The sequence below is a fragment of the Gekko japonicus genome, unplaced genomic scaffold (genome assembly GCF_001447785.1).
Source record: "Gekko japonicus isolate JY-2015 unplaced genomic scaffold, Gekko_japonicus_V1.1 scaffold586, whole genome shotgun sequence".
Lineage (NCBI taxonomy): Eukaryota > Metazoa > Chordata > Lepidosauria > Squamata > Gekkonidae > Gekko > Gekko japonicus.
In genome coordinates, this window is record NW_015177025.1 from 364431 (window position 1) to 383043 (window position 18613).

General features: G+C 48.3%; 1 protein-coding gene across 1 annotated transcript in view; it reads left to right on the forward strand.

Annotated features, from left to right (window-relative positions):
• Window positions 1-259: 259 nt before the first annotated feature.
• The window catches only part of CASZ1 (castor zinc finger 1), a 127017-nt gene continuing 108663 nt past the window's right edge, over window positions 260-18613 (forward strand). The window contains exon 1 of the mRNA XM_015427827.1: window positions 260-397. Within this exon, the coding sequence (XP_015283313.1) occupies window positions 349-397 (49 nt within the window). The 5' untranslated portion in view covers window positions 260-348. The remainder of the gene's footprint in view (window positions 398-18613) is intronic.

Below are 18613 nucleotides of genomic sequence, written 5' to 3' on the forward strand. Positions count from 1 at the left end.
GGCCGGCCTTCCCCTCCCTTCCCTTCCCTTCCCTCCCGCCTGCCTTGCCCGCCCGGCGGCGAGGGGACCGAGGCGGGCAGGACGGGCGGCGGGTCTCTCGCACCTGCCCTGCAGCCAGTAGGAGGGGAGGCCGGGCGGCGGGGCGGGGCCAGCGGGGCCGGCCCGCCTGCCAATCACCTTCACTTTTGACAGCCGGCCGCTCCCCCTGCCTGCGCGCCGCCCGCCGCTGAACTCCCGGGTGCCCCGGCGGATTCCCAGGCAGGTCCGTCAGGAGCCATGCCATCCGGCGCTTGAAGCAACTTGCCACTCGGGGAGCCGTCCGGGGCCATTCGGTATTAATTAAGTAGCATGAAAGTTGACTATTTAAGTGAATTCGGCTTTCGTCTCTCCGACTATGGTAAGTGCCGCACCAGCGTGCTTTTCCCGGGTTCCCCGGCGGGGTGGTCGTGGTGGGGGGGCTTGTGGCTGGTTTGCTTTCCGCCCTTTGACTTTGCAACAAAAAAGAGGGGGGAAGAAACTCCCCCCCACACACACACACACCCTATTCGCCGTCCTGGGCAGTGTTCCCTCTAAGCTGAGTTAGTGTGAGCTAGCTCCCCGTTTCTCTCTTTTGCTTCATTCCCTCTTTCCTCCCCCTCCCCCCGCGAGCGCTTTTCGTCGCCGGCCGGCCGGCCGCCCGCCTGGCCAGTCCCGTCCCCGGTCTGTCCGATTGGGCCGCCCGGTCTATAAATAGTTTCTCTTTTAGTTTAATAAAACCAGCAGGCACAGCTGATCAGCTTCGTGTTTCACTCAGACTTCAAGGTTTGTTTGTTTTTCCCCCTTTCAGTTTAAAGAGAGAGAGATGGGTCTTTTAAGAAAAGAAAAAGTCCCCCACCTTCTTTTTCAGAAAAACTTCTACGAAATTTGTGGCTGTAGCGAGAGAAAGAAGGTTGGAAGTGTGTGTGTGTTGACTTGGGGGAGTTCGTTTGACCTACGTGATGGATCACTTGTCACTTTGATAAGTAAAGGGGGGGGGGAGTTGTGATCGCTTCTGCTTCATGTTAACTTCCAGAAGGACTTTTGGAAAAGAGAGAGATGCTCAGGGATGTTGCAGACTGATGACCCGGAGGATGGGAGGGGGCCAGGCCGGCTGGGGAGGGGGGGGTCAGGTGCGGCGCTAGGTGACAGCCGGAATCTGGTTTCACTTTTCTTTTGGTGCTTCTACGGAAGTCGTCTCCTCGCGTTCTCCCGAACACCCCCCCCCCCCCCAGCTTCATATTTTTGGGGAGAAAGGAAAAGAGCTGGGGAGGGGATCCCTCTGAAGAGGGGCACACTGTTGATCCCAGATCTGTTTGCATTGTTGTTAATGAGAGCTGGGCATTGTGTGAGGCCCCACGGAGGGGGGGGGAGTGACAGCATACAAAAAAGGAGGAAGTTTACGGGGATTTTAAATGCATTTGTCTTTCTTTCTTTCTTTTTGCTGTGAAGTGTTTGTTTTCTTCCTTCAAATATTATTCCCCCCTCCCGTTTAATTATTTCCCCCTTTCTTTCTGTAAGCTTCTGCCATCCTGTCCGTAAAGGTTGCTTGTCAGGTTCCCAGCACGCTGTCTAAATGAAAAGGAATTTTAATTTATTTGGGACAAGCCGGTGACGGATGAGGAGGCTGCTCATTACATTTAATGAGTCTTTTCTCGCACCTTGGCTGGATCTGGGAGGGGATTGTTTTCTTCTTTTTCTTGTGAGATCCATGGGGGGGGTCCCATTCTGGCTCCACCTCCCCTCTTTGCTTTTGTTTATGAGGCAGGGCAAGGGGGGCATCAGAGGCCACAGGAGAGCTTGGAGGGAGAGAGGGCTGTTCCTCGCTGAGGTTCCCACGACTCAGGCCTAGAAGTCTGGTCTGGAGTGGAGGGGGGGGGGCACTGTGGCCTGCCATCAAACTACTTCAGGCAGAGCGATACATAGGCCTGTGCACAACCCGGGATCATGGAGCAGTGACTTAGAGTCCACCCAAAGCTTATTAGAGGTGTCGTTTGGGTTTGTCATGGAGGATTGGGAGCAGCATTTGTAAGCTTAAAGGGTGCCAAGGTTTACATTTCACTGCCCTTTCCTGGAATTTAGAACTGGCAGGTACAGAGGAACCCCCTCGGACACATATACCCCCGAGATTGGATTCGTGCCTCCATAAACACAAAATTTCACCTCTTCACACTGTGTTAATTAATCCAGAACAGCTGCCACTTCCTGGTTCCCGGCTCAGTATTGACATATGCTGGGGTGGGTGGGTTTAGGCCCCCTTTTAAATGCACATGCAGGGGAAAAGGGAGCTGAAGTGTGCCTGCGTGGAGTGAGTTTACTAAGGTTCTCATCACCGTGAACATTTTGCACTCACAAACGAGTCACCGTTGTTATCTGTGGGGCAGCTCCCCCCCCCCGGGATCTGGCATGTTTGAAACCCTTTCTGTGGCTGTAATAAAATAGTTGATGATTGACTGGCCTCAACTTTGCACCTGTTATTTTGGTCTAAAAAAGAATGAAAGGTGTTTTTTTTTTAAATTTAAGGTTAAAAAAAATATTGGTTTATTCTGCCAGGAATTAAAAGCATCAGGAAGGGTTTAATGTGCTTTGTTCTGAAATGTTGGTCTGGAATGATCCAGTCTTGGGTGTGTTTTTGTTCTTTATTAGGTCAAGGGCTTTAAATGCGTAGGCTTGATATGTATTTGTTAAGGATGTGGCTGTGTTTTGTTTTCCTCTAGGAGGTTGGAATTTTTAATTTAAAGGGAGAAAAGGGTTTTCCTCTCTTAAAGTACTATTGGAAAAGCTTAATTATTCAGGTTCAAAACAATGTTAGCCATGTTTTCCAGCCCCAGTGGGTTCATTTCCAAAGTCTCTCTGTTTCACTAAAGCCCCATTTTGGGAAAGCAGCTCCCCCTGCTGGTGGGAGCTATACTATTCTCTCCAATAAACTCTCCCTTGGGGAATGGGTCAGTGGGATTCCTTTGGTGTACCATTGTCACTGCAGTCATCCTTTGGCATTTAATATTGAGCTAAGAAAGGCCGGAAGTTTGTTGGCCCTTCCCCCCCAGCCGAGCTGCAATGCACGTGAAGGCATCCTCTGTGCATGTGCAGGCAACTTGGATCATCGCTACTCATGTAGGGAAGTCTGGGACACTGGCTAAGCCATGGAAATGAGCATCTGGGAATTGTGTTTAAGTCAGCATTACAGTCTCCGTGTGGGTGAACCCGTCCGTTGTGTTCTGGGGCCAATGGCCTCGCTCCATCGGAACGCTTATCTCTCGTCAGGACCTGCCGATCTGCTTGAGTCATTGTGACACAGGTTCTCTCAATACCCTTTGAGCCATACCTGAAAAAGTGTCAGGTAAGAGAACGAAAGGCAGAAGCGTTTGCCTTGCAGTATACTGGTTGCATTTAGGGTCCATAGGTAATCAAGATTGCTTAAAGTGGGATTTGTCGGCTTCCTTTTGCACGAATCATCTCAGCAGTCGGAGGCATCAGTACTTCTGTGGAGGAACTTCAGGCGTCTCTCTTCTGTAGTGCTTGCACACTTTCTATGAACAATCGTTGCTTTTTCTTTTCAAGAAAGATCACGTTGAGTAGCAGGGAAGGATTGTCCTGGACCCTCTGCTTTCCAGAGGAGAGACAGACTTCCTCTCTCTGTAGCTGATACCAGTGCTGCAGTGCAAGGCGGAGCAGGCCCATCTCTAGTAAGTCATGTAAACAAACAGAAGCCACATGAAGTCCACCCCATCCCTTCAAGGAGTTACGTGCTTGGCAAACAACATTTCCACCATCTCCGTGGCGTAGACTGCTGAAGTTCTTCATCCTATGATTCACTCTGTTTTGGGTACATTCTTGATTGCCATTAACAGGACAGATGAGTTTCTTGTCCTTGTGGCTGTCATGCTAGGCATGGAAGTCTGTGGGCAACTCCTGGTGGTATCGCAGAAGCCTGAAGTGTGTTGTGTAGAATTTCTGTTGGTTGGGGGTGGCACTTCAGGGCCTTTAATTCATTGCCTCATCCCAGGACTAGGGGAAGCAAGAGTAAATTATGCAAATTAAATGAACACAGGTGCTTAACTTCAGTGGGGCTTGGGAGCCATCTTTTGCCAAGGCAGAATTTGGGTCACCTTGACAGTGTTGAACTGATGTGCCTCCCCTTTCTTGGTGGCTTTTCCATAGGAAACTGTCTTTTTCCTTCATAGTACAACCGAAGGCCTTTCTCTTGGTAACGTTAGGCCTCTCGGGGATTATCACTTGACAGAAGGACGAGTGGCTCAGTCGTAGTGCATGCGTGTTGCATGTGGAAGGCTCCCGGTTCAATCCCTGGCATTTCCAGTTAAAGGGTCCTGAGTGGCAGGTGCTGAGAAGACCTTTGCACAATACCTTGGGAAATTGCTGCCAGTCAGAGGAGATAGTCCAGGTCTAGATGGAACCGTGGTCTCATTCGGGAGAAGTCGGCTTCATACGTTCAAACACCAAAGCAGAGAGCGTGCATTGCATGCAAGCGGTCCAGGCTGGCTTGAAAAGAGTTGCTTAGCTATGGGAAGTCAGGATCTCCTGCATGTGAGCAGGCAGGGACACTTTATAAGAGTTAATTCTTTGTTTCTTGTAGAACACAAATAAAAGCTGAGAGGGTGGGTGAGTTATTAAAGTGTTTATGGGGTAGTAGTTCCTTTCTTTCTTTCTTTTAGAAATCCAGAGATAGCAGTTTCATACTGTTTCACTGTTTTGTTTTTAAAGTTCCTTAGCACAGGATCAAGAGTGGGAAATCTGAGGGTGACTTTAAGCACTAAATCTTACAGGGCAGCATTTTGTTAAGAGCTGCTATAACTTTTATCCTGATCCCTTCTCTTTAAGAAAAGAAAGATTTCCTGAAGTGATTTTGCTTTTCTTCCTCTGTCTCGTCCACTTCTATGGGGAAGACTCCGAACAATAGGAACCCATTTCAGATATGTGGGTCTCTTTTAAATTCAAGCACCCTGCTACGACATTAGCTCTCTTACCTTATCCCGTCCACTGCATATTTAAGTCCAGCCGAAAAGCTTTCCTCCTGCCCATGCTTTGATTTTAGCAAACCAAAAGCAGAAAGGCATTCCTGTCTCGGTTCAAGTCCAATTGCATCTTAGAGACCAACATGATTTTGGAAGGGTAAGCTTTCCAGAGTCACAACTCCCTTCTTGTTGGTCTCAAAGGTGCTACTGGAATTGAATCTTGCTCAGACCAACATGACTACCCTATCTTGGAAGGCATTACCCAGAATAACCCTCCTCATGGCCTGTCTTGTTTGAACTTTGTGAACATGGATGAGTGGCACTGGTCGGAAATACTATTTTTCATTTCCGTTCTGCTTGTCCTCGACCATGAAACTCAAAAGTGTCTTTATTTATTTAATCACTATTACATTTTAATCTCACCCATCTTCTAAGGAGCTTCGGGCAGCACACACAGTTCTCCACCTCCTCCATGTTATCCTCAGAACAACCCAGTGTGGTAGGTTAGGCTGTGAAAGAATGATTGGCCCAAGGTTGCCCAATGGTGAGCAGGAATTCGAACTGGGGTCTCCCCTGTTCAAATCCAACACTACATAGGTTTCCGTTCCAGGCATTGACTGGGTCCAAGGCCTACTTAGTATCAGCAGTGTTGCTACATCCTGTGCCTTCTAATGAACAGAAGAGCTTTCTGACTACACTGGAACCAATAACCTGAAGAGATTATGTTGGATCGCATGACCACTAGGCACATGAGGCCTAGAAAGCCCTGATATTAGCTAAGATGCTTTTCTGGGTGCTTCTTGGCTGATTTCTTCCTATTGACAATTTAGAAGGTTTTTTTAAAAAATGGGCAGAATCACACTTTTGCCCGCCAGCATGCTTTTAACTAGCGGTCTACCATTGCCATATCTGTAATCTGTGGCACAAAGGATGTGGCGTTCCCTTCTTGTCCAGTGGGAACATGGGTCAACATTGCTTCTCTCTTAAACGTGGAAGGCGGATTGTGAATGTTCAGAAGACATCTGAACCTAGGAGAAGGTCCTCTTTCCCAGAGAAGAATGAAGATGGGTAGTGGTGTTAGTTTGTCTGTAGCAGTAGAAAAGAGTCCAGTAATTCCTTAAAGACTAACAAAATTTGTGGTAGGGTATGAGCTTTCGTGAGAAGAAGTGAGCAGTGGCTCACAAAAGCTCGTACCCTACCACGAATGTTGTTAGTCTTTAAGTTCTACTGGACTCTTTTTCCAGAGAAGTTCTGCTTTACGTTGGAAGATCTCTTCCATAGGGAGGGGGGAAAGGGGAGAGGAGTTGAATTTTCCTTCCTCTTTTATTTATTCCTGGTTCCTTTGAGAGAGCTCCATGCACTTGGCAACACACCGTTGCTCCCATCTCTCTCTTCACAGAATGGGACCATCTTACCAAGGTTCTGTTCTGGGAACCCAAGTTTGAATCATGCTGGCCCCGTCTTTCTTTGGAAGGAAGGATAAGTGAAGATGAAGGGAACTGTTGTCATCTTGAGGCACCAGACAAGTTGGCAGCTTCTGAGGGTGACATCATTAAAGTGGACACGCACACGATCCGTATGTGGTCACAGGGACCATCTGCACTCTGGCTGCCAATTTGGGAACCAGAAAAAGAGGGAATAGCAAAAGTGATTTTCCTTAGTTAGAACCCACAGGTCACAATCCTGTTCCGCTGCACACGTGTGCCCGCACACACACACGCATGCACCCTCACTGTGGACCGGATCAATTTGGACGTCTTCAGCAATGAAAAATGCCGATGTCGTCCTAATTCACCAGGCCCCGAGATGACAGCAAATTTACATTTTTTAATTAAACTAGCAGCCAGTTTTTATGAGAGGGGGCTGGGTTATGCAAATCAAATGGTTGTGTACGAAAGATTAGGAGAGTTTGGGAATAAATTCCACAAATGCTAATAAAAAAGAGAGAGAGAAAGAGAGGGAGAATGAGAGAAAGAAAGAGGGGACATTGTTCTATTGCCCCCTTTTAGACTGATTTCCCTGGAGAAAACTAATTGGGGGGGGGGGGAGAAGGAGCTTTCAAAGACAGGTAACATTAATTTTTAGGATTGAAGGTTCTCTCAGACCCAGACCCCTCCCAGAGGAATGTGACACTTGGACAGCAAAGGAGGGGGGAACTTATTAGCTGTTGTGTTTGCATCACTATCCCATGGAGACTTTGCAAGCTTAAGGCCGTGAGAGAGGGGCTGCCCCAAACATCCTCCCCCAGGGCCCACATTTGTGCTGTGGGGTTGCAAGAAAGGTGCTGACGTTCAGTGCCTGGATTTGCTGGTAATTCTGTGCCCAGATTCTGTGTTGACATGGCACAACGGAATACTTGCAGCCAGGTCCTGGGGCTCTTGAAAACGTAGGGAAAAGGGATACGTTACCATTAGCCCTATGTGGTTTTCAGCAAAATGGGATTGTGAGGTTCCAGGACCATGCCAGCAATGCTGTGTTTATTCGGAGGTGGTTCTGTGGACCTTCACGAAGTTCTAGTTAAAAGTTCAGTAAGAGCCAGAACAAATTTCCAGCGGTGAAATGGAACTTTCCTGTCTCCCCCCTAATAACCACAGCCCACAGATCTCCACAGAATGCTGCACTATGAAGGGGGAATCAGTGGAAATAGCCAGTTGAATCCAGAGGGCAAATGCTACATGCCCTGTGTTTCTGCATTTTCCACACTGGGATGGCACCGCTACAGAATTGTGGGATATGGATAGCCCAGTTGTGGAAGAGTGGGGTACACCCGGCCCTGTTTCTTGTTGTTGTTTGTTTGTTTAAATAGCATTTGCATTCTACAGATGTCTTGGCAGTCCTTGTGGTGTTCATCCTTATGAAGTAGGCCATTTTCGAACCCACTTGATAGTCTGGGAACTGACATTAACTCTCCTAATGGCAGCCAGTGTTCAACCTGAGCAGGGAAAGCTAGTTGGGCTTGGGATGAGCCAGGGCTTGTTGGCAGCAGGTCCCCAACCTGAGGGAGAGGCTGCAGCTCGGTGGTAGAGTTTTTGCTCTATGTTCTGAAGCCTCCGGGTTCAGTCCTCGGCATCTGAATGATCTCAGGTAGCAGATGCTGGGAAGAACCTTTTTGTATGCAGAAGATCCCATGTTCAGTCCCTAGCGTTTCCACTTAAAGGAGCTCAGGTAGCAGGTAATGGACAAGACCTTTCTATGCCACTGTGGATCAGAGTAGGCACTGTCGAGTTGAATGGATGGATCACTGGTCTCAAGTGGTCAAGGAAGCTTCAGATGTTCATAACATTCAGGACGTTCATGCCCCCACCTCTTCTCTCACATTCAACTAAGTCAAGGAGCAGAGCTCCCAGCCAGTTGGGATGTTGGTATAGGAGCCAATAAATAAGACGAAGAGGAAGAAGAAGAGATTGGATTTATACCCCCACCCTTCACTACCCAAAGGAGTCTCAGAGCGGCTTACAAACTCCTTTCCCTTCCCTTCCCCACAACAGATACCCTGTGAGGTGGGCGGGGCTGAGAAGAGCAGGGAAAGCTAGTTGGGCTTGGGATGAGCCAGGGCTTGTTGGCAGCAGGTCCCCAACCTTAGGGAGAGACTGCAGCTCGGTGGTAGAGTATTTGCTCTATGTTCTGAAGCCTCCAGGTTCAGTCCTTGGCATCTAAATGATCTCAGGTAGCAGATGCTGGGAAGAACCTTTTTGTATGCAGAAGATCACATGTCCAGTCCCTAAAAGGAGCTCAGGTAGCAGGTAATGGACAAGACCTTTCTATGCCACTGTGGATCAGAGTAGGCACTGTTGAGTTGAATGGATGGATCACTGGTCTCAAGTGGTCAAGGAAGCTTCAGATGTTCATAACATTCAGGACGTTCATGCCCCCACCTCTTCTCTCACATTCAACTAAGTCAAGGAGCAGAGCTCCCAGCCAGTTGGGATGTTGGTATAGGAGCCAATAAATAAGACGAAGAGGAAGAAGAAGAGATTGGATTTATACCCCCACCCTTCACTACCCAAAGGAGTCTCAGAGCGGCTTACAAACTCCTTTCCCTTCCCTTCCCCACAACAGATACCCTGTGAGGTGGGCGGGGCTGAGAAGAAGAGATTGGATTTATACCCCCACCCTTCACTACCCAAAGGTGTCTCAGAGCGACTTACAAACTCCTGTGTGTGTTGGAAGGGTCTTCCAGTATTTCAGGCCTTCTCGGGCAAGGGCAAAGCCAAGGCTGACTACAGGCAGCTGAGATGCGGCCGTATGTTGCAGTACTTTGCACACCAAAGTGGAAATGTTGCTCAGGATGAATAATGCTAATGCAAAAGATAGTGATGTTAACAGCAGAGGATTCACTCTGTTTGGAAGTTCTTTGGCGGGCAGGCCTGGTGGCTTCAGAGGATCACTTGGTTCTAGCAGACTTGAGGAATCCCTCTGGCAGGGCTGCCCTGGATCCCTGGCCTCATTTGCTGAGCCGATCAGTGTCAGCTGTTGAGAACTGGAGAGAAAGGGAAAGTATTCCCCAGGCTGGGAAGCAGTTTGGGTTTCCAAACCTGCGGCAGTTTCATGCTTGGGATAAAAGCTGAGCAGCCCTCGCAGGCTCGAGTGAGAGTGAGGGCGGAGAGAAGAAAGCTCTGGGAGCCCAAAGTGCGGGGAATGAAATTGGATGGCAGGCCATTCCGGGCTCAGCTCCCCTGTGGGGCTTCTTTCCACGGGGTGGGGCTAGGCCACCTGTTCTTGCTGCTACTACCCATTTTTTTTGTGGGTGTGAAGTAATGATTCACGTGGATGAGTGTGCTGTTCTTCCAAGCTTCAAGAGCAATGTGAAGACTTTTCCAATAAACATGCTTTAAAAAACAAACAAATTCCCACAGTGGAATGCACACTTTCTCCTTCCTGAGTAGCTTAGACTTGTAGGCACTCTCTGGCACACATCCTGCATGCGCACCTCATAATATGCACAAGGACATTCCTGTGCAGTTTGCCCATGTGCACGCTGTCCCACCAAATCACCATGCTGTTCTCAGTGTGTTCAAACCTGAATACCCTAGGAGCCTTGTTCCTTCTTGCATGGGAGAAGCAGAAGTTCTACTATGGTATCTGTGGCAATTTTCCAGCTGCTGCTTGTGGTCTCTAAACCCCACCCCAATGTGGGTGGGGCCTAGGTTGAATGTCGGAGAACCCACTAGAGCAGGGGTGGCCAAACTTGCTTAACGTAACAGCCACGCAGAATAAACGTCCGATGTTTGAGAGCCGCAAGATATGAACAAATATTACACACACATTTTTATTGAAAAGTATGCAAATTTGCTTTTTTATTAACATTGAATGAGACTGCCAAAAATAAAAACAAAAGGGGTAAAACAGATATTGATAATATTTATTTGTCCAATGATATTTATTTGTTTGCTAATTATATTTGTCTAAGAGAGAGACAGAGAGAAACAAAGAAAGCAAATAGATGGGGCGAAGGGGGGAGGGAGAAAGAGAAAGATGGAAAGAATGAAAGAGGTGGAAAGAAAGAAGGGGAAAGAAAGAGAAACAGAAACAAAAAAAACAAATAGAAGTGTTCTCCAACCCCCCCCCCCCCCACCCCCCTGCCCCCCTGGCTTGGTTTGGGGTGGAGAGACAAATGCTTTCTCCAAGCCAGCAGGCAGGGTGGCAGGGCAGGGATTTGGAAAATGCCTTTAACTTTAAATGTGTTCTCCAGCACACACACACCCCACCATGCCAGCTTGGCTTGGAAAAGGAATTTAAAGAGACAAATGCCTTCTCCAAGCCAAGCCAGCCAGCCGCTGGGGCGGTGGGGTGGGGCTTGGAGAACACATTTAACTTGAGATGGGGAGGGAGGGGAGAAAGAGAGAAAGAAAGAAAGTGGAAAGAAAGAAAGTGGGGGGAAAGCAAATAGACAGAGGGTGGGAGCAGAAGGTGGAAAATTGCTTGCCCAGCTGGGAGCTACACAATATGTGCGAGAGCCACATGTGGCTCCTGAGCCGCAGTTTGACCACCCCTGCACTAGAGAAAATGTTTCTGTCGAGTTCCATCCTAGGCCCCGACTGTCCATCCGATTTTGTCCTCTGGACAAGCAGCTTTGTTTATGGGGGGAAGCAGGGGAGAAGGTCCCTATCCCGCTGACAGGGATCTCACCAAACAGGGTGCGTTCTGTTTTCAGTGTTGCAGGTAGAACAGACTGGGGCCATGGGAGTGGAGCTGTTTGTATTCGGCTTTGTTTCCACTATAGCAAATATGCACGTACTCTTATTAACTTCGCAAAAAGTTTGCTTTATCTGTATTATTCTTCTGGGTGTGTCTCTAATGCCAAGTCGACAGTATGGGAGATCTGAGGCATCCATTCTGAGCAATCATGTAAAATGCTGAAGTTCTTGTGTGTGGGTATGGGCGAGGGTGTTGTCTTTAGACAGACTTTATACTCTTCTTACTTTTTTCTGCCATTCCTGTAGATTTACAAGGTAGCTTTTGTTGGGACACTCGTTAGAAATCATTTGTATGCTTGAGAATTTTAGTATGGAAATGGTCAGCAACAGCAATTAGTTAATTAAAGGTTTTAATGAAACAAAGCAGCAGCAAACTGCCAAGAATGGGGCAGGGCAGTGTTGCCTGTTATAGGTGATGTTACAGGCACTGTCCAATAGGGCTCTGTGATGCTTGCTTGGCTGGGTTCTGCACACTTGTTGCAAGTTATGTGCTATCTGGTGGCGGGAAGGGGAAATGACAAATATTGTGATTTGAATGTTGAGGAAATGCAGTCTCTTCACAAGCAAGACCACTGCCTTGAATTAATGCCTCAATTCCCCACCCACCCACTTGCCTGGAGAGATGCAATGAGGGCTGATTCACACGAGCTTGTTGGTAAGAAGGTGACTCAACACCTTTGTCATCATTTTAACATAAAAATAGGAACTGTTCTCATATTTTCTGGTTCCAGCATCACCTGGTGACTTGCATGTAGGAATGAGCCACTGCAGATTCCACGCCATTGGTTGGTCTTTCACACCTCCATCTCTCTTCTCACATTCAACTGCAAGTCTTCAAGGGTTGAAAACCAAACAGTATAAGTGAGAATCACTCCATGTGGGACATGGCTGTCCTGATCAAGTCCAGATTTCCAGTCGTTAGATCATGTCAGCATGCTACAAACTTCAGGGCTGGCGGTACCAGCTGCTTCACTTGACTGGTTCCCTCCCGCCTTTTTGAGTTTCTAATAACCGCCCCCCCCAAAAAAACAAAAGCTGGCAATCTTCAGTCTTGAGACAGGTACGATCAGGATATGGATCTTGGCAAACGCTCAGGGCCTCTTTGGAGGACGACCGTTTGTGACGTCACCTGTTTGCTTTTTTCCTCGTTTATTTTGCTTTGTTTTGCAAGAACATTTTGTGCCATGAGATGCACCAGCCAAGTCGCAGAAGAGGGCGACCGACAAAGGGTGCTCCGAACTGGTTTTGGCCTCCTTGCTGTCTGGATTTTGGATGGAGAGAAATTGACATGAGAAAACAAGGCCTCATGTCTCAGTCACCCAGAATATTAAAACGGTTTCTCCCGTCTGCAACCCTGCTCACGCATTTACATGCGTTTATGTATTTATATCCCGTTTCCGTCCCCAGTTGAGACTCGAAGTGGCTTTTAGAACATCGGTCTCCCCTCCTCCATTTTCTCACAACCAGGGGTCATTTGGGGGGGGGGACGCGGGGGGACGCCATCCCCCCGGGTGAGGTGCGGGAGGGCGGGGCCTGAAGCTCCCTGCTGGTGCCCGCTGGAGGTCGCCGCCGGCTGTGGGGAGGACACACTTCCGGTGATGTCAGGGGGTGTGGCATATGCTAATGAGTTATGCTAATGAGTCCCCCTAGCTCTTTTTCTACGAAATGACCCCTGCTCACAACAACTACTCTGTGAGGTAGGCCAGGCTGGGAGTTTGTGAAAGGCCCACGGTCAGACAGTGAGCTTCCTTGGTAGAAATGGGGACTTGGACCTGGGTTGCTGAGGATGCTAGTCTGCTGCTCTGTCCACTACACCACACTGGCTCAGGTGATCCTCAGCTGACATTCCTCTTTTCAGCCTAATTTCTTAACTAATCCCACTGTGCCCTTGCAGCGGTCTCCTCCTTCTTCTGGATTTATCTGTCTAGGGACCCCCTGGGGGTCCCTGTGATGCCCACTGAACCCGTAGGGGAGCACCATTGTTAGGAAATGCACTTCAGAGGACTTTAAGACTTTCTTATAGAGAGCAGTAGAACAAAATTTTGAGTCCAGTGGCACCTTTCGGACCAAATTTTGAGTCCAGTGGCACCTTTTAAGACCAACAAAGTTTGCAAGCACACGAAAGCTCATACCCAAAATTAAACTTTGTTGGTCTTAAAGGTGCCACTGGACTCAGAAATTGTTCTATTGCTTCAGACCACCACCTGAATTTATAGAGAGCAGATTTATGATGGTCCAGGCTAAAAGCCCCCAGTGTTTCCAAGACATTAATTAGGCTGTATAAGATCAAAGGTCCATTTAGAAGAAGAAGAAGAGATTGGATTTCTACCCTGCCCTTCACTACCCAAAGGTGTCTCAGAGCCCTTCCCCTCCCCACAACAGACACCCTGTGAGGTAGGTGGGGCTGAGAGAGCTCTTGACAGAAACTGCTCCTTTTCAAGAACAGCACTTATCAGGACTACGGCTTGCCCAAATGTCATCCAGCCAGGTGCGAGTGGAGGAGCGGGGGAATCAAACCCGGTTCTCCCAGATTAGAGTCTGCGCACTTAACCACGGCACCAAACTGGCTCTCCAGTATTGTGTTTCCAAAGCGTTAGCTGAATGTTCCTTGGAAGACCATGAGAGGGTATGACGCTGAAGGCTTTCCCCTGCTCTTTGATCGCACCCGCCAGTTTCTATTCTTAATGGCACATGGCCCTCAGACTGTCTACCAGTTTTTCAGGAGAGTTGGCCCACTAGCCAGTGCTCAGCTCGAGGACTTGATAAGAAGCTCCAGCAGGCCAAGCTCCTTCTTCTTCTGTAGAGTGGTGATTTGCCCACCTGTGGCCTAAATAAAACCCAATGTGGAAGCTGGTATCCCCAGGAAAGCTGGATGTTTGGCTGACCCCACAGGTCAAGGGTGGTGGAATGTCTGAAAATGCCCAGCCTGCGTTGTAGGTTGTTCCATGCAAAATGAGGATCCCCACGTAGAACATGGCTGCAGTGCCATGGAAACATATCAATAGGCCCTGAAGTGCCTAACCAGCCATAAATACGATCTGGCTGAGTGGTGGATGGAGGGGGTCATTGCTCCCCCCTACAGCCAGTTCTCTGTGCCCCCCCCCCAGACATGAGCTGTGCATCCGCCTTGAGAAGAGCAGTTTGTTTTGCCAGGGTGACCTGTTTAATCATCTCATTTTCTGGTGGCCGTTTATTCCTCGTTACCACGGTTACGGCCCCATTAAGGGGAGAAGCAATAAGGCAGCGAGTCAAACAGGTAATAAAAACATTAAAGCCATGTGCATATCGCCAGGGAGGGGAGGGCGCGCAGTGAGACGAGACGGACCCACACCAGGGAGATAGTGGGGTCAGAACCGGAGGGGGGGGCGCTGAGAGCAGGGAGGAATGAAGAGGACAACTTTGGTAAACTCAGGAAAAGTTTTTACAGAAGCATAACACTGGTGTATCCATCAGTCCCCAAGGTTATGTCATGCTTTAATGTGACCAAGAGAAAGAAGGCAGGATATGTAGATGAGTGGGTGGAGCTATGCAAATAGGAGCAAGCTTGATTTTCAGCCGTTCCCATTAAGTGGTTTCAGCCGTTTCCTTCCACATGGAGGTTTTACTGCGGTTTGGCATTCAAACTGGAGCGGGGCTGTTTTTTTAAGCATCCGCATGACATTGCTGCCTAGGTTTTCTGTCTGTCTAGGTTTTCCTCTGCTCTGCTTCGATCTTAGTTTGATACTAAGTCTGATATTGTCTTTTCAGAAGGATCGCGAAGTATGTTTTGCATGCCCTCTGGACGGGAAGGTGCCCGTTTTGGCACCTACATTGGCGCCATTTTCCTTACCTCGGCCCCTGTGACTGCTATTCTCTGCTCCCTGAGCCATTGGAGGGTTTCTAAAAAAATGGTCATTTGATATATTGCTCTAGCTTAAAATCGGTAGTTGACATATTGTGTTGTAGCTTAATGTTATAGCAATCTGTCAATTACTGGGTGTTGTTTAAAAAAAAAAACCCAGAAAAAACCCTCTGGTGGTGTGGGGAGGTGGCAGCTACTGGGGGCAGGGTTTGAGTTGAAATTACACTCTGCAGTGGTAATGAGAGCTCTGCAGAGAATCACTGTGTGGAAGCAACTTGTGTTTCATAGAGTAAAAACAACAACGACAGTGCAAGATAGCTGCTGACCACCCACAGAGACGAAGAACAACTAGTCCTGCTGCCTGGGTGCTGGTTGGCTGTCACCCCCCTATAAGAATGTGGCCCTAGTTAGGAATTTGAAATTGTGTGTAAACCGCTCAGACACCCTTCAGGGTCGGAGCGGTATATAAATTGAATGTAAATCAAAAATATATAAAATAAAAATAGAGTAGCCTTTGGGTATGTGAAAAGTTTTGCCCCAGTCCCAACGGAGTCTCCAAGCTGTTGATCTCTGTTTGCTCATAGGTAAACAAATGGGCGCCATTCACCCTCATGGAGAAAAGACATTGGGGATGGGGGGGGCGAGGACACGCCTCTGGTGTGGGATTGGCCGTTTTTGCTTTATTGCTCCCAGGAGAAGTGGTGAAGATCAGGTGCCCTCCCTCTCGTAATATTTATTTAGCCAGCATTATATGTGTGTACAAGAATGTACAGGATTCAGAGTTAACACAAGAACTCTTCACTCTGCTCTGTTCAGGAGCTGAAAAATCATGTTGCACCTGAAGGGAGTGGCATGGAATTCTTTCACACTCCCAGCAGCTGCAGGTAGCCAGTGCAGATGTGTGTCAGAAACAAGTGGAATAATTCTACCCACATGAAATTGGGCTAGGAAAGGTGGAGCCACATTTGACCCCTGTTCCTAGTGAGTGCTTTTTTTTTACTTTTGAACCCAGTGAAGGTGGGGCAAATGTTTGACTTCAGAGTTTCATATTTCTGTGCCAGCAGGAGTTTGCCCCAGATACCGACTTACCACTTTTCTCTCTGTAAAATGGGAAGAATTTCGCCTCTCATTTTCCCTAGGTTGACTTGAGGGTGTTAATTAAAAGATGGCGAGGTGCTTGGATGCTTCATTAGTCTGGCAACAGTCTTGTGACAAAACTGCAAGAACATCCTATAGGTCGTTTATGACATCCTATGAGATGTCGGTGACGACTACTAAAAGGGAATTTTGTACAGTCTCCATCACATCCGCTAGCTCTCGCCCGGCACAATTATTTAGGATAATCAGGTCTTTAACTTCTGTCACGGAGAGAACTCAAAATGTTGGTAATCTGGCCATTAACTGTGAGGCTTTCGGGAGCTTTTTTGCAGGTAAAGTCTTGTCACTCCACCACAACTTGCCTGCCAGCATTGATGCAGTCCATGAACTGGAGCCCACTTGGCCGTCTTTGGATTCAGTACTTGACAACTTCAGCCAACTCTCCAGGGCTGATGTTGACAGGATCCTGGGTGCTGTTAAGCCGACCACTTGCCTCTTAGACTCATGTCTGTCATGGCTAGTGAAAGCTAGTTGTGAGGGAATACAGGGCCCCCTGGTGGACACTATCAATCTGTCCCTTAGTTTAGGGGTCTACTGGGGGTGTTAAAGAGGCTGTGATAATACGTCTCTTAAAGAAACTTTGGACCCTACGGATCGTGCCAATGACTGCCCAGTCTCAAATCTTTTGTTTCTGGGCCACATAATTGAGAGAGCGTGGGTGGAACAGCTCCAGAGCTTCCTGGAAGACACGTCAGCCCTACACCCATTCCAGTCTGACTTCTAGCCTGGCCATGGGATAGAGACGGCACTGGTTGCCCTCAAAGGTGATCTTCACAGGCAGCAGGATTGAGGCAGGTTGACGCTGCTGTATCGTTATATCTGACAGCAGCATTCGACACGGTGGACCATGATTTGTTGACCCACCACCTTGCCCAGATGTAGGAGTTCGTGGGATGGCCTTGAAGTGGCTTACCTCGTTTCTCCAGGGTCTGGGACAGAGGGTGGCACTAGGAGAGAAAGTGACACCTAGACACTCTTTGTTGTGTGGGGTCCCTCATGGGGCAATCCTCTCTCCAATGTTGTTTAACATCTATATGTGTCCCCTTGCCCAGCTGGTGTGGAGTTTCAGGCTGGGTTGTCACCAGTACACGGATGACAACCAGCTATATCTGTTGATGGATGCCACCACAGTAATTTTGGCCAAAGGGTTGGAGGCTGTGGTTGGATGGTGAAACTGAGCTGGCTGAGACTGAATTCATCCAAGACAGAGATTCTGTGGCTGTGTGGGGGACTGACTCAGGGTTGGGGTACTAACTCCCAGCTCTTGATGGTGCTCCCCTAACACTGGTGCCAACCGCCAAGAGCTTGGGTGTGATTCTGGATGCATCTTTATCGATGGAGGGACAGATAAAAATGTTTCTATCCTGGCGTTTCTGCAGCTGCCCCAGATCAGGCCTTCAGCCCCCTTCCTGTCTCACCCTGACCTAGCTGCATAATCCACGCAACGGTAACCTTGAGGTTAGACTACTGTAATTCATTCTGACGCAGGGCTAGCCTTGAGGCTACAACTGATCCAGAATGCAGCGGCTCGGTTTCTTACTGGAACCCTTTAACAGCACACATTCAACCAGTGCTTCGCGAACTGCACTGGCTCCAGGTTGAATACAGGATCAAGTTCAAGGTTCTGGAATTAACCTTTAAGGCCCTAAACACTCTGGACCAACGTAGGGGCCGCCTCTCCTGGTATACCCCCAGAAGAGCATAACACCCTGGGGAGAAGAACCTTCTGTGATCGCTGGCCCAAAAGATATCCAGCTGTCCTCAAGTGTGAGATTCATGACCCGCGGGTGTTCGCGAGGCCTATGGTTGGGGCCAGCAATGGTTCCCACCAAGCCTGCTCTCTTCCGTCTCTCCTCTTTTCCCCACAGGGTTAGGATATAAATCGGTCCTTTAAGCGCCATCTGTAATAGTCATGGAATTTGTTTAATGTTTTAACTGTTTTAATCTGACTTGTAAATGTGTTTATTGAAATGTTGTTCACTGCCCTGAGCTCTGTGGATAGGGGAGGGGTGGTCTACAAATCAAACCAAATAAATAAATCCTATTGGGGCAGGGGGGAGAATGACAGAGGGATTAAATATCTCTGGCAAGGGCAGAAGAGGACTGGCCCAGGAACCAAAGTCTCTCGAAGCCAGGGGCCCTTGGCACAGTGTGTGGCATTGCAAGACTTTGTCCTCTAAGAAGGCGAGCACAATTTTTTAAAAACGGGCCTGACTTCCAAACTTGTTGTTTACTTGTTTTAACTGATATGATATTTATTAATTGTTTTAATTTTTTGTCATGCTATTTAATCCTGTTAGCCGCCTTGAGCCTGCTTGTCAGGCAAGGCGGGGAATAAATACAAATAAATAATAAATAAACAAACAAATAAAACTCTAGGCTGTGTCTCCCTGGGGAAACAATGGAGAGAGGAAAACATCCCAGCAGGA